Source organism: Nicotiana tomentosiformis, chromosome 6, assembly GCF_000390325.3.
Source record: "Nicotiana tomentosiformis chromosome 6, ASM39032v3, whole genome shotgun sequence".
NCBI classification, from domain to species: domain Eukaryota; kingdom Viridiplantae; phylum Streptophyta; class Magnoliopsida; order Solanales; family Solanaceae; genus Nicotiana; species Nicotiana tomentosiformis.
Genome location: NC_090817.1, coordinates 87,163,055 through 87,176,136, shown reverse-complemented (window position 1 = coordinate 87,176,136; position 13,082 = coordinate 87,163,055). Strand labels below are relative to the sequence as shown.

General features: G+C 38.4%; 1 protein-coding gene across 1 annotated transcript; it reads left to right on the top strand.

The window, feature by feature from the left end:
- Positions 1 to 8,593: 8,593 nt before the first annotated feature.
- Positions 8,594 to 12,559, top strand: LOC104121072 (cytokinin riboside 5'-monophosphate phosphoribohydrolase LOG1-like). Its single transcript, XM_009632966.4, has 7 exons — positions 8,594 to 8,935; positions 9,293 to 9,390; positions 9,563 to 9,593; positions 10,878 to 10,977; positions 11,635 to 11,705; positions 11,826 to 11,969; positions 12,180 to 12,559. Exons 1-7 carry the CDS (start codon positions 8,810 to 8,812, stop codon positions 12,273 to 12,275), a joined length of 666 nt encoding a protein of 221 aa, XP_009631261.1. The 5' UTR covers positions 8,594 to 8,809; the 3' UTR covers positions 12,276 to 12,559.
- The last annotated feature ends 523 nt before the right edge of the window (positions 12,560 to 13,082 follow it).

Genomic DNA, 13,082 nt, shown 5'->3' with positions numbered 1-13,082 from the left:
GCCAAAATCAGTTTCGACCGTATACAGATAGTTTCCTCGTTTCTCGGAAAGGATGTGGTGAGAAACGATATGATTTCCCAACGGCTCGATCAGATATAAGCAGACGTTTACATCGGGCTTGATCATGACGCACGTGATATTTGTCCCATCGATTTAGTTTTTCAAGGCATTTAATGTGTGTGAGACGATGGTCAGCCACTGTTGATACCAAATAACCCTAGGCCAGATCCATCCTTCTTTTTGGTAGATCGTTATTTTGATCCGTTACTTCGTGAACAGGGGATGCCTTTCACCCTCGACCATCTCATTCGATTGTACTGCACTCGCCTCTTTCGAGGCGGATTAATAAAACTTTAGTGTCGGGCTACCAAGGTTCTGTTCTCGAGCATATATGAGGACAGGGATCGAGGCTGGATGAGCAGGTTCGTTCGAGTGAAGACTTTGAACCTGATTCCGACTGAAAAGATGTCATTTCCCGAGGAGTGGAATATGAAGCGTAAGCATAATTCTGCTATTATCTCTCACTATTTTGACCCTTTTTCTTTTCTCACTGATATCCCCTTTTTGTGATGCAGCGGTTCATTGGATGCCCGGTACAGTTTTCGACCTCAAGAACTGGGTACAGGATCTAGCTTCAGCCTCTACATATGCCGAGCGTTTATGGTGTGGTATGTCAAAGGGCCGATGGGAGGCCAAAAATCATGGTAAGCCTCTTTCTCGTATCTTTGGTAGTTCGAACGAGATGCTTTCCATATACTTAAATCAATTTTCATGTATGTAGGTGTGGGCAAAGATGTAGTTTTGAGGCCCCCGCCCGGCGAGGAAGAGGCTTCGTCCTCTATTCCAAAACCGATGAAGGATAATAAAATAAAAAGGGCCTTTACTTTCGAAGATCCAAAACCAAATATGAGGATGGCTCGTAAGCCGAGGAAGAATACCATCCCTTTAACCATGGAATCAGTTTTACGTCTAAGGGATGAAGACGAGGAAGAAGAAGAGAACTATGGGTCCGTGCTGATGGCCCGAATGAAGAAAACCATCGATGCCCCACAGGAAACTGCGTCGATGGTGATTTATAAAGCTCCGCCTCGGACTGAGGAGATATCGGAGGAAGGTTCGGGCAGAATCCCCGAACCGTTAAAGATCGAGGATGCTTCCCACCGAAGGCAACAAATGGTGGGTATATTAGGAGAGGTCGGTCCTGAAGCTCTCCGAACTGAGAAGAACGCCCCAAGCGAGTCGCTTGGGGTAATAGTAATCGGAGACTCGCCCAATCTTACTGCCTTTTTCGAAGGGCGATTCGGGAAGCCCAAGCTTTGGGGGCCCTCGAGATAAACCGATCTCATGAAGGGGAGGACACCTTCTGTGATTTGTTTACTGGTGTCGAGGATGTTGCTGGCCCTAGTGATGTGTCGTGCCTTTTTTGTGAAGTGCACCAAGCTCTAAATCGGGTAAGCTCTAACTCCCTTCATTGATACCACTTTCATGTTTGCTATTCTTTTCTAACTTCTTTTCTTCTTTCTTCATAGGCCGCAGTGGTTCATCGAGAAGCATGTTCTCAATCTCGAGCCGAACTGCGTCGATATACCTTCAACGAGTTACGGAGGAGAGGAACGTCCTTAAACTCCTCTTAGGGCAAAGGGGAGATGAAATCAACGACCTTCGAGCTGAGTTGGCCAAGGCTCACCGAGATCAAAACTATATGACCGAGCAGGTAATGATCTTATTAAAATCCTATGATCTAGATACTGAACGGTGGCTAATATTTAGGTCTTACAGCTGCAGCAAAAGCTTGAGATGATCGGGAAGCTCCGTGAGGAGGTCGATGTGATAAATGTGAAGTCCTTGAAGTGGAAAGAAAGTATAGACTGCTTTGCTGCAGAGAAAAAAACTGCTCGAGCCCAATTATCATTGGCCGAAAACCAACTTCACAGCATGAAGGAGAAGAGCTCATTTCAAGCAAGAAAAATAGAGGAGATCGAGGCTCGGTTGGTCTCCGAACTTGCCAAGGCCAAATCTGACACCGAAAAAGTAAAGGGCCAATGCGGATGCATTCGTGGCCGTCTATCTGGCCGATGCTGAAGCTGCTCAAGTACAAGCAAAAGAGGGAGTCGAGACTGCTAAAATTCGAGCACATTGGGTTGCTGAACTTGGTAAATGCCTATCTCGGAGGGAGACCCTCAAGGAGATCCATGCTCGAGGTTTCGATCTCACCGAAGAGATAAAAAAGGCTAAAGAGCTCGAAGCCGATGCTGAAGCCTTGGCTTATGATGATGATGATGATGATGGTGATGATGGGAGCAAGAGTGGGTCCGAGAGCGGGGAGGAGCCCGATGGCGAAGATACCGCCTCTGAAAATAACCAAGAAACTTAGCCCTTAGTTTCCATTTTGGTTTTTAGTGTAGGGTCCTGTCGGAGGTTGTAAACATGTATACATATATAAAGATCTTTTCTTTTCCTGACTTGCTTCTGTTTTATTCTCTGCTTTGTGAAGATTGCTTCATTCATGCCTTATGAAGTTTTTCATAAGGCTTTAGGCAATTTGATCGAATTTGGACCTTGTAGCCTTTATAACCAAGTGAGTGCTTGCTCGAACTCGAAATAAGCTAGCCTGTAGGCTTAGTAGTCGGGTGAGTGATTGCTTGAACTCAAAGTAATATAGCCCGTAGTCTTAGAGGTCGAGTGAGTGATTGCTCGAACACGAAGTAATATAGCTCGTAGGCTTGATAGTCGAGTGAGTGTTTTGCTCGAACTTGAAGAAAGGTAACTCGTAGGCTTAATAGTCGAGTGAGTGATTGCTCGAACTCGAAGTAATCTAGCCCGTAGGCTTAGTAGTCGAGTGAGTGATTGATCGAACTCGAAGTAATGTAGCCTATAGGCTTAGTAGTCGAGTGAGTGATTGCTCGAACTCGAAGTAATGTAGCCCGTAGGCTTAATGGTCGAGTGAATAATTGCTTGAATTCGAAGTAATATGGCTTAGTAGTCGAGTGAGTGATCGCACAAACTAGAAGTAATGTAGCCCGTATGCTTAGTAGTCGAGTGAGTGATTGCTCGAACTCGAAGTAATGTAGCCCTTAGTCTTAGTAGTCGAGTGAGTGGTTGCTTGAACTCGAAGTAATGTATCACGTAGGCTTAGTGGTCAAGTAAGTGATTGCTCGAACTCGAAGTTATATAGCCCGTAGGCTTAGTAGTCGAGTGAGTGATTGCTCGAACCTGAAGTAATGTAGCCCGTAGACTTAGTAGTCGAGTGAGTGATTGTTCGAACCTGAAGTAATGTAGCCCGTAGGCTTAGTAGTCGAGTGAGTGATTGCTCGAACTCGAAGTAATGTAGCCAGTAGACTTAGTAGTCGAGTGAGTGATTGCTCGAACTCGAAGTAAAGTAGCCTATAGGCTTAGTGGTCGAGTGAGTGCTTGCTCGAACTCGAAGTGATGTAGTCCGTAGGCTTAGTAGTCGAGTGAGTGATTGCTCGAACTCGAAGTAATATAGCCCATAGGCTTAGTGGTCGAGTGAGTGATTGCTCGAACTCGAAGTAATGTAGCTTGTAGTCTTAGTGGTCGAGTGAGCGGTTTCTCGAACTCGAAGTAATGTAGCCTGTAGGCTTAGTAGTCGAGTGAGCGGTTGCTCGAATTCGAAGTAATGTAGCCCTTAGGCTTAGTAGATAGTCCCCGGGTGAGAATGGTTGCTCGAACTCGAGTCGGGGCAGCCCTTAGGATTTATAGTCGAGTGAGTATTGCTCGAACTCGTTGATTTTTTGGTTGGCAGTCCCCGATTTATGGGGTAATGGTCGGCCCTTAAGCCTGTTTGTATAATAGATCTCGAAGAGGAATTTTTCTTGGATATAAGATATCGGTAAAGAAATTTTCTTTGTAAGTCATTATACATGTGTTCATGTTTTGTGTCAGGGCTCGAGCCAATCACATGGGCATGGCTTGTTTGACCATTTGTCCCTTACAATTTTTCCTGTCGAGACACTGTTGCCATGAAGAAACGAAGTAACTTCCTTTGCACCGAACTTGATAATCATGGGCATGGCTCGTTTGACCATTTGGCCCTTACAATGTTTCATGTCGATACACTGCTGCCATGAAATAATGAAGTAACTTCCTTTGCACCGAACTTGATAATCATGGGCATGGCTCGTTTGACCATTTGACCCTTACAATTTTTCCTGCCGAGACACTGTTGCTATGAAATAACGAAGTAACATCCTTTGCACCGAACTTGATAATCCTCGTTGATATGTTCAATAACAACGCCCCCCAGTATTTGAGGTTGATTGTAAGGAGGCCTCAGATACTGTTGAATTGTTCCAAGTTAGCACGATCAATAGTTGCCTCATTAAAAAAACTTGCCGAAAAACCCATTTGGGACAAAAATCGGTCTAAGGGAAAAAAGAGTGCAACGCATGCTTTCTGGCCTAAAGGCTTCGAGTTGAATAATCCGTCCATCTTTGGTCGAACACCTGCAAGGGTTAGTTTTGAAATATAATTGAGGGGGGGGTCGTACCTTAGTAGTAGTATCGTTTTAGGCGTGATACATTCTAATTGCTTGGTAGTTGATTGTCGTTTTATCATACCGAGCTTGTAGGATTTCCACTATATGACCGGTATCGGTCTCTGGTCGACCTTTGGTTGGTAGCCCTTTTAATAACGGACCCAGAACCCAACTGGTCGTCTTCGACTCTTATTTTAGATTGATATCAATTGTGCACATCAGCCCAAGCAATAGCTGGGTACTCGATCAGATTATGCTTCAGCCACCGTGAAGCTATCGAGCTTCGTTCGTTTAGACCTTGAGTGAAAGCTTGAATAGCCCAGTCATCTGTGACTGGTGGCAGATCCATTAGTTCCATTTGAAAATGAGATACGAACTCCCTTATCATCTCGTTATCCTTTTGTCTTACCTTGAACAGGTCCGATTTCCTGGTCTCGAGCTTTATGGCCCCGGCGTGCGCTTTTACGAAAGAATCTGTAAGCATAGCAAAAGAATCGATAGAATTAGATGGTAAATTATGATACCATATCATTGCCCCCTTTGACAGGGTTTCACTAAATTTCTTCAATAATACGGATTCGATTTCATCATCCTCTAGGTCGTTCCCTTTAATGGCACATGTGTAAGAGGTAACATGTTCGTTGGGGTTAGTAGTTCCATTATATTTAGGAATTTCGGGCATGCAGAATTTCTTTGGGATCGGTTTAGGAGCCGCGTTTGGGGGGAAAGATTTTTGTACTAATATTTTGGAATCTAAGCCCTTCAATATTGGCGGTGCCCCCGGGATATGATCAACCCTGGAGTTATATGTTTCCACCTTATTGTCGTTTGCCTCGATTCTTCTTTCTCCGAACTCTATTTATTTGGTCAGTTCTTCGAACATCTTAGTAATTTCGGGATTAATCCCAGATTCTTACTCATTTGACCTTACTACAGTTGGCTCCATTCTGTGGGTGATTTCTCGGGGTGGACTGGGCTCCGGTCTGCTCGGTACCTGGGTTTGACTCTGCAACTGAGCTATCGCTATCTGTTGAGCTTGCAACATTTCGAAAATCATACGCAAGCTGATTCTGTTTTCCTCAACGTTATGGGTGCCTCGAGGTGCAGATCGAACACCACCATGAATGTTATTTTCAGGCTCAGAACGTTGGTCTTCCTCAATAGCCACATGCGAATTAACGTCTAATGGTACTTTGACTCGGGCCCCAACAGCATCGACAAGCGGCCTTTTGGCCCTGGTTGTCAAGTTGTTATTTTTTTCTTGAAGGCCACCTTCGTTGTCGATAGGTAAGGCCATTAATTGAGAGTTCGTTGTTGCTAATTCGAAATCAAAGACATTTTCAACAACAAGTGTAAGAGGGTGTGTTTAGCATATTCGTACCAAATAACCACTGTTATCCTTAGCCCCACGGTGGGCGCCAAACTGTTTGCCCAAAAAATGGATAGAGTTAAATTTGTACGTAGTTCTAAGGGTATGTGGTATAACTTGACACAAATCGTAAAAATGAATAGAAATATCGAGTGTTGACTGTAGAGAATGAAAAAAATAAGCAAAGTTGGAAAAAAGATGATTTATGGTTTAAGCAAGATGAATCAATCTATGAAGCTAAAAAAGAATAACCCTTCAATATATGAGTGTATGATATCTCAGTTATAATGTATGCCAAAACTTGGTCCTTACAAAAATATAGCCATCATTTTCATAGTGGGGGGATCCTACTTTAAATATAATTAAAAATACATAGTGGGGAACCCATGATAAATCAGTTTTTCTCTAATTCCCGCCGAGATTCTCTCCTTTAGTGCGGTTGCAACGGCTCTTGTCTATGAGCTCGATCTTGATCGGAATAAGTATTGGTCGGTTTTCAGCTTTAGAGCTCGATGCGGGTTTGAGGTCGATGCTGACTCGGGGTCCGGTAATGACTTAGGCTCGGTATATGTTGGCCTTTGACCCTTAAGCTCGATACCATCACATCTCATCATAGTTCGATTCGGACTCGAGCTCGATATTTGACATGTACCTGAAATTCGAAGCTCGTTTGTGCCTTCTTCGGATCTCATCTCGATATTATGAAGACTTTCTTCGGTCCATTATGTTTTCATCTCGATCAGACGTACGAAGGCCGAAATCAGTTTCAACTGTATACAAATGTAGAGATATATCTAATCCTAATTATTTTCGAGATGATTTTCAGAAAATATATCTTCCAACATCCGTAGTGGTATTTATATAGACAATGTTGGGATTAAGGTTGGACCGACTAATGGCCTTATAATAAGCTAACACCCCTTATGGGTGTACTAGGCCCAAAAAATATAATTTCCAACATTTAGGTTACTTAAAAATAATTAATTATAATTATTTTTTAAATAATCTGATAGTGTGTTAGGGTAAAAAGTGTATATGTATATATAGGGCATGGAGGTGATCATATGCCATTCCTTTCATTGCGAAGTTAATTACTAGGGGAAAAAGTCTCCGTCTCTGAAAACCATGCAGTTTTTTCTTGCTTCCTCTACCTCTAGCGTCAAATGCTGGTCCTGTTCTCCTTTTTCTTCTCTTCTTTAACTCCCTATCTTCTCCTCATTTTGTTAGTGAGGGGTTCCCTAGTCTCAACCACCCCACAACTTCTTTTTATAATATAAGCAGGGCTAATGCAGTGAGTTAGCACAAGTTTAATTAAACTCATAATCTTTAACGCGAAATAATATTTTATGTGTAAAAATTTATTAAGGTTATAAAAATAATAAATATGAACACATAATTTTAAAAATATAATGGGTTCAATACTAAAAATTTTATAGACAAACCCATATATTTTAAATCTTGATCCGCATCTCACTATAAGTATATTATCTTTCACTCCAGCTAATGGTGCTAAAATATTCACCAACCCAAAGTCCTGTTGTGACTCCTATTTGACTTCTGTCTCAAAAACCCCACATGGAGTAATACGAAATTTGCAGCCTTATGTACGGATACCACTTGTGAGCAGTGGTACGACAAAATGGTTAAAAAAATAATTATCCACTCATATTATTCATTATAAAATGAGTTGGATAATAAACATTTTAAAACGAGTCAAATACGGATAAGAACCATATTATCCGTTTAGAAAATGAATATCGATAGATTTAACTTTTATATTTGTAAAGCTTCAAATTTGGGGTTTCTTGAATTTGGAAGACTAAAAATTCTCACAAAAGTGATCATATTCAAGAAGTCATGGATAATATGAATATTCATATCCATATTATTTGTCGGTTAAATTATTTTTTATGAGTATTAAATATGAATCGAGTCTAAAAATTTATCCATTTTTACATTATCTATCTTCGACCCGACCCTAGGACTGTCACCCTACTCGTGAGGCTCTCACTAGAGGTCACAACTAGTACGGATCACTAATTTCTGCTCACGCTGATTGAAATGACCAACTTCCAATAGGGCATTTCAATTTTAGTTCTAGTTCACAAATAAGGCATAAAATATACTAAGTAGTATTTTGTTATTCAACGCTTGGAGAAGTCAAAAATTAACAGCAACTCTTTTTTAATTTCAAACAAGTTGTGATGGACTTGTGACGCATTCTTAGGTAACAACGTCCCAATATATAGATTATGTGTCGTTAGTTAATTTTATGTTGATTATCCACCTATTGCAACTCTTCTCCTTTATGTTGGCACGAGAAAGTTAAGGTAAACAATCTCACAAAGACATACTAGTTGATAAAAAGATCATCCAAAAAATATAAACAAAATCTTAATTGGCAGGTAAAGCAATTGACTACAACTTTAAGTGTAGAGGTAGATACTTGAGCAATATGAGTGGCTGTCTCTTTAGGCGTGCTAGGCTTGGTTTTGCCATACTGTTACGGAATGCAGATTTGTGGATGCACGTGGCTATTTGGCATATGCAGGAAATTTTCAATAATTCGTCACTGCTACTTGTCCAAGGGGCATGGAACTTATTGTCTAGGTGCATGGATATTTGCATTGTAACCCCCCTCCCCCCACCCCACCCCACCCACAACACACACCAAAATGCATTTTTGTACTATCGGGTTATTTTTATTAGTCATAGTAAATAATCTACCTTATTTTCAAAATTATAGATCATACTTTTTATGAAAGGGGTACGGGTATCTGTAGATATATTTTGTATGACCGGATCGAATTGTATAAAAAAATCTTTTTAATTGTTAGGTGTGTATAAGTTAAAACTCTTACTATAAAAGGCAGTGTAACTTGTTCCATTATTTATACAAGCAAGCAGTAAAGATACCCACACCCACATAGGAAGAGAAATTGGAGATGGAGGAAGATGGGGATAAGAAAATGAAGCAGTCGAAATTCAAGAAGATTTGTGTGTTCTGTGGGAGTAGCCCTGGAAAAAAGAATATCTATAAGGAGGCTGCCATAGAGCTTGGAAGAGAACTAGTAAGTAAATACTCCTATATATTACTTTGCTTTTTCTCTGTTTTCATCACTTTCTAAATTCAACGTCTGCATCTCCTGTTTATTGTTGTTACCTTATACTGGTAGAAGCAAAAGTTTTCTTGTCTTTCTATCTCTTTCACACCCATATTGACGATGATGCATGTAAGTCAACTTACGCACATACTCTCTCACTTGAACTAAGTCTCAATCACAAACAAGTTGCGTCGGCGGTATGAATCATTACTTCTAATTAAGCTCGTTTCTGTCCAATAATGAAAATCATGTTATACTAGTATAAATGATGTCAACTTGCTTTTCAGCTTTTTGAAGTTATTCTTTTTGCTTGTATAAAACAAGGTATCAAGAAATATAGACCTGGTTTATGGAGGAGGCAGTATTGGTTTGATGGGTTTGGTTTCTCAAGCTGTTTATAATGGTGGTCGTCATGTTCTTGGGTTAGTTCTGTATTTGCAAGTAGTACTTGTTTTCTTCTCTATATATTTTCCTTTTTTTTTTCTTCTGACACCTTGCCTTTAATCTTTGTATTAATTAGATTAATCTCCATATTAAACATTACTATTGGCTAAGATTTTACCCCTAACTAATTTTTACATACTCTTGCTCCAGAGTGATTCCCAGGACATTAATGCCAAGAGAGGTATGCTTCTCACATCACTAGTACTCACTCCGTCCCATAATGCTGAGTTTAAGATATTAATTTAACTTATACTTATATTAGATTAGTGAAGTAAATGAACATATAAATTAAAAATAATAGTAGGAAACTTATTTCGATAGATTTATAAGTCATACTTCATCAACTAAATGAAGTAACTTTTAAAACGTGTGAGAGTTTAAAGAAATGGAGTATACATGTTCTGAGATTTCATGTATACGAGAGGAGAGGAAGGAGAAACACAATACTAATATATATCTACCACTACTAATTGTTTTTGGTCCTCTCCTCTTTTTAATTTCAGTTAGCTAGCTAGCTAGTTCATCTTGTGGTAGCCTCATTTGCTGTATTTTCTACCTCATTCTTATTATCTTTGATTGTTGTTGTTGGTATGTGATCATGAAACAGCAAGATGGAATTTTTGTTTAGTTTGTAGGTTCGGTTTAAAATTATTCTTTTCAGAATTTTCTTGTTCGATAGCTATCACTTTCTTTATCCCCCCTTGAGCCCTTCCTTCCCTTTTCTTCTTCTGGTCCCCCTCGTTCTAAGACATTGGTCCTCCTTGCTACTTTAGACATAAAAAAGAAAAGGGAAACTCTTTCTTAAGCTGTCCTTCATTTTTAAGTCCTCTAAACAAATAGAGATTCAAATATATATACACATTCTAATAATAAAAACAGTACGACCCATTCTAGCTTGCAAATCAACGAATCCATGATCAAGAGTGAGTATGTAATTAGGAATTAGTTTGATCTTATTATATACATGTGAGTGCATTATCTTAATTCTTTTTGTATATGTATAGTTCGAGCAAAAAGCAATGAGATTCGTAGAACCTTCTTATTAATTAGCCTTGTTCTAACATCAGTTAAACAAGATGAAACTGGAGATATGTATTATTTCAAGCCTCGTCATCTTCCTTTTGTTCTTTTGCCTCTTCCTCTTTCCATTCTTGTTTTATGTTGTTGCAAATTATTATGATTATTATGCCCTTGCCCCCCACCTGCACCCAAGGAAGAACCCCCACCAATCGTTTCTGGAGATAATCAACTTTGTATCAGTGTGTCTGTGCGTCTTAATGCTATCCACTTGTGTGGGGCTAAAGTTTAAGTGTCAGTAGTTGTGTTTTGGATTGACTTGCTCTTGCTCTTGCTGTGTGGGTATTTTTGCATTGACTTAAAAGGTTTACTGTACTGTAAACAATAATAATAATAATAATAATAATAATAATAGTGTAGTGGTGCACTGTATTATATGCATGCACAGATAACTGGTGAAACAGTAGGAGAGGTGAAGGCAGTTGCAGATATGCACCAGAGGAAAGCTGAAATGGCCAAACATTCTGATGCTTTTATTGCTTTACCTGGTTGGTCATCATTCTCCTTCCTAGATTCTCGCTTGTTTTTCTTGATATTAAATATAATTATTTCCTTTCTTTTCTTTGACTTTTCTGCCGTGATACATTCTTCATATATACAGCATATATAGTGACCCGTGTAATATTAGGAAATTGTACTATACATACACTGAGATGATGAGTATGACTTCTATGCACCTAAAGTAAATTAGTAGTTTCTTAGGAATTAGGTTATTAAGATGAAAAATGGGATACAACCACAAACAACTGCTTATTGTAATCTTAATTTGGTAACATAAAAAATCAACTAAACAATTGCTATATAACCAGTTAAGATACACTAGTAATGTAAAAATTATTTACGGTACTGTATATTTATAAGTTAAATCGGAGAAGATTTACAGTGTATAGTTAAGTAGGAAGAAAAAGAGTAAATCTGAATAATGCAGCATGCTTAAATTAATCACTGTAACTAACCAACGACAAAAGAATGCAGTGTCTAACTACTTTTGGTCGCCAAAACATGAAATAAACTGAACTCCAACTTCTTTTTCTTAGAACTGTTTCAAAGAAAATTTGGAAAACACGTAGTTTAATAATAGGCTTTTTATTTGCAAGGGAATAGCAAGTTAAATAATCGTACGTGCATGCATGGGGTAATTACAGGTGGCTATGGAACGCTAGAAGAGCTGCTTGAAGTCATTGCTTGGGCTTATCTTGGAATCCATGATAAACCGGTAAATTTCATATAAAATCCTAAATGGGAGTTCATTAATCAACTAATTAAAAACTTTTCTAATTATTAATCAAATGTACCCTTATTTGAACGGAATATTAATAATAATTAATGCATGCAGGTAGGATTACTGAATGTGGATGGTTACTACGACTCCCTCTTGACATTTATTGACAAAGCAGTGGAGGAAGAATTCATTTGCCCCAACGCCCCTCAAATTTTTGTATCAGCTCCTAATGCCACCGAACTTCTAAATAAACTCGAGGTAAATGATCTTTCTCATGATTAGTAGTAGAGTATCACTTTAAAGAAAAAAGAAAATATACAGAATTAGAACGATCAAGGCTTATAATCTAATGGTATAGTTATTGTTCTTAGAATGCGAACACTATAGTTATTTACAAGAAGTTTATCCATGGTTTAATTTTCTCTATCTGATAGGAATACATGCATATTCCCATATATTATTTTTCAGGGGTACTTTCCCAGCCAAGAAATTGTTACCTCGAGACTTAATTGGGAAAATGAGGAGTTAGATTGTTCCTCCAAATCCCACATATCATCAAGGTAGTTCTACTGATTATATGTTCCTCCTATAGAGGAAGCAAATGGGTGATGGCTCCCTGTCATCTCAGAAGACTAGCTTTAGAAAAATTAGGAATTTAAGTTACTTGCAGTTGTATTTTTCTTACATTTTTTTTTAAAGACATTCGAATATAATATTGGCTCGTCAGTTGAAGTTGAGTGTAGCTCATCCTCTCAAGTGACTTTTTCTTGATCACTTTTTCTCAATTGATGCTATAGATTATATTGTTGCAGAGCGTTAATAATTATGATGGTTTATATTTGTTTTAATCTCACTATTAACTACTTATCTTTTCGTTTTATTTTATGTATGTTAGTTTGATTGCACACCAATTAAGACTATGAAAAAAACTTTTGAATCTTTAAGAGAATGTCATTAATAGTAAAATAAAAATATTTGAAATTAAATTTGCTAAATTTACAAAATTAAAACGGCATTCCTATTAAAATAATTTAAAAAGAAAAGTAAGAGATATAAACTGAAAGATGGAGTAATATAAAAAGTGGGTATACAAGCAATTAATTACCTAACCTCAAAATTAAAAAGAAAAAAAGAAAAAAAAGGGATAAAGTACGTTAAACAGGTTTACGAGACTCTGAATTAATTCCCTTAATTTAGGTATTGTTCCACTAATACTCAATCTAACACCCCAATGCCCCATTAAAGCACAAACTCTTCACCTTGACCACATTTATTTTAATTTATTGAATAAGTGGTAGGAGTATTTATTTTACTGAACCTATAATTTATTTCATATTTAAAACAGTGATATCATTATTGAACTTAAGAAAA

Coding starts and splice junctions, on each gene's coding strand:
- LOC104121072 (XM_009632966.4), top strand. CDS start 8,810: ATGGAGGAAGATGGGGATAAGAAAATGAAGCAGTCGAAATTCAAGAAG. Junction 9,391..9,562: donor GGTGGTCGTCATGTTCTTGG/GTTAGTTCTGTA, acceptor CTCTTGCTCCAG/AGTGATTCCCAGGACATTAA. Junction 11,970..12,179: donor AACTTCTAAATAAACTCGAG/GTAAATGATCTT, acceptor ATTATTTTTCAG/GGGTACTTTCCCAGCCAAGA.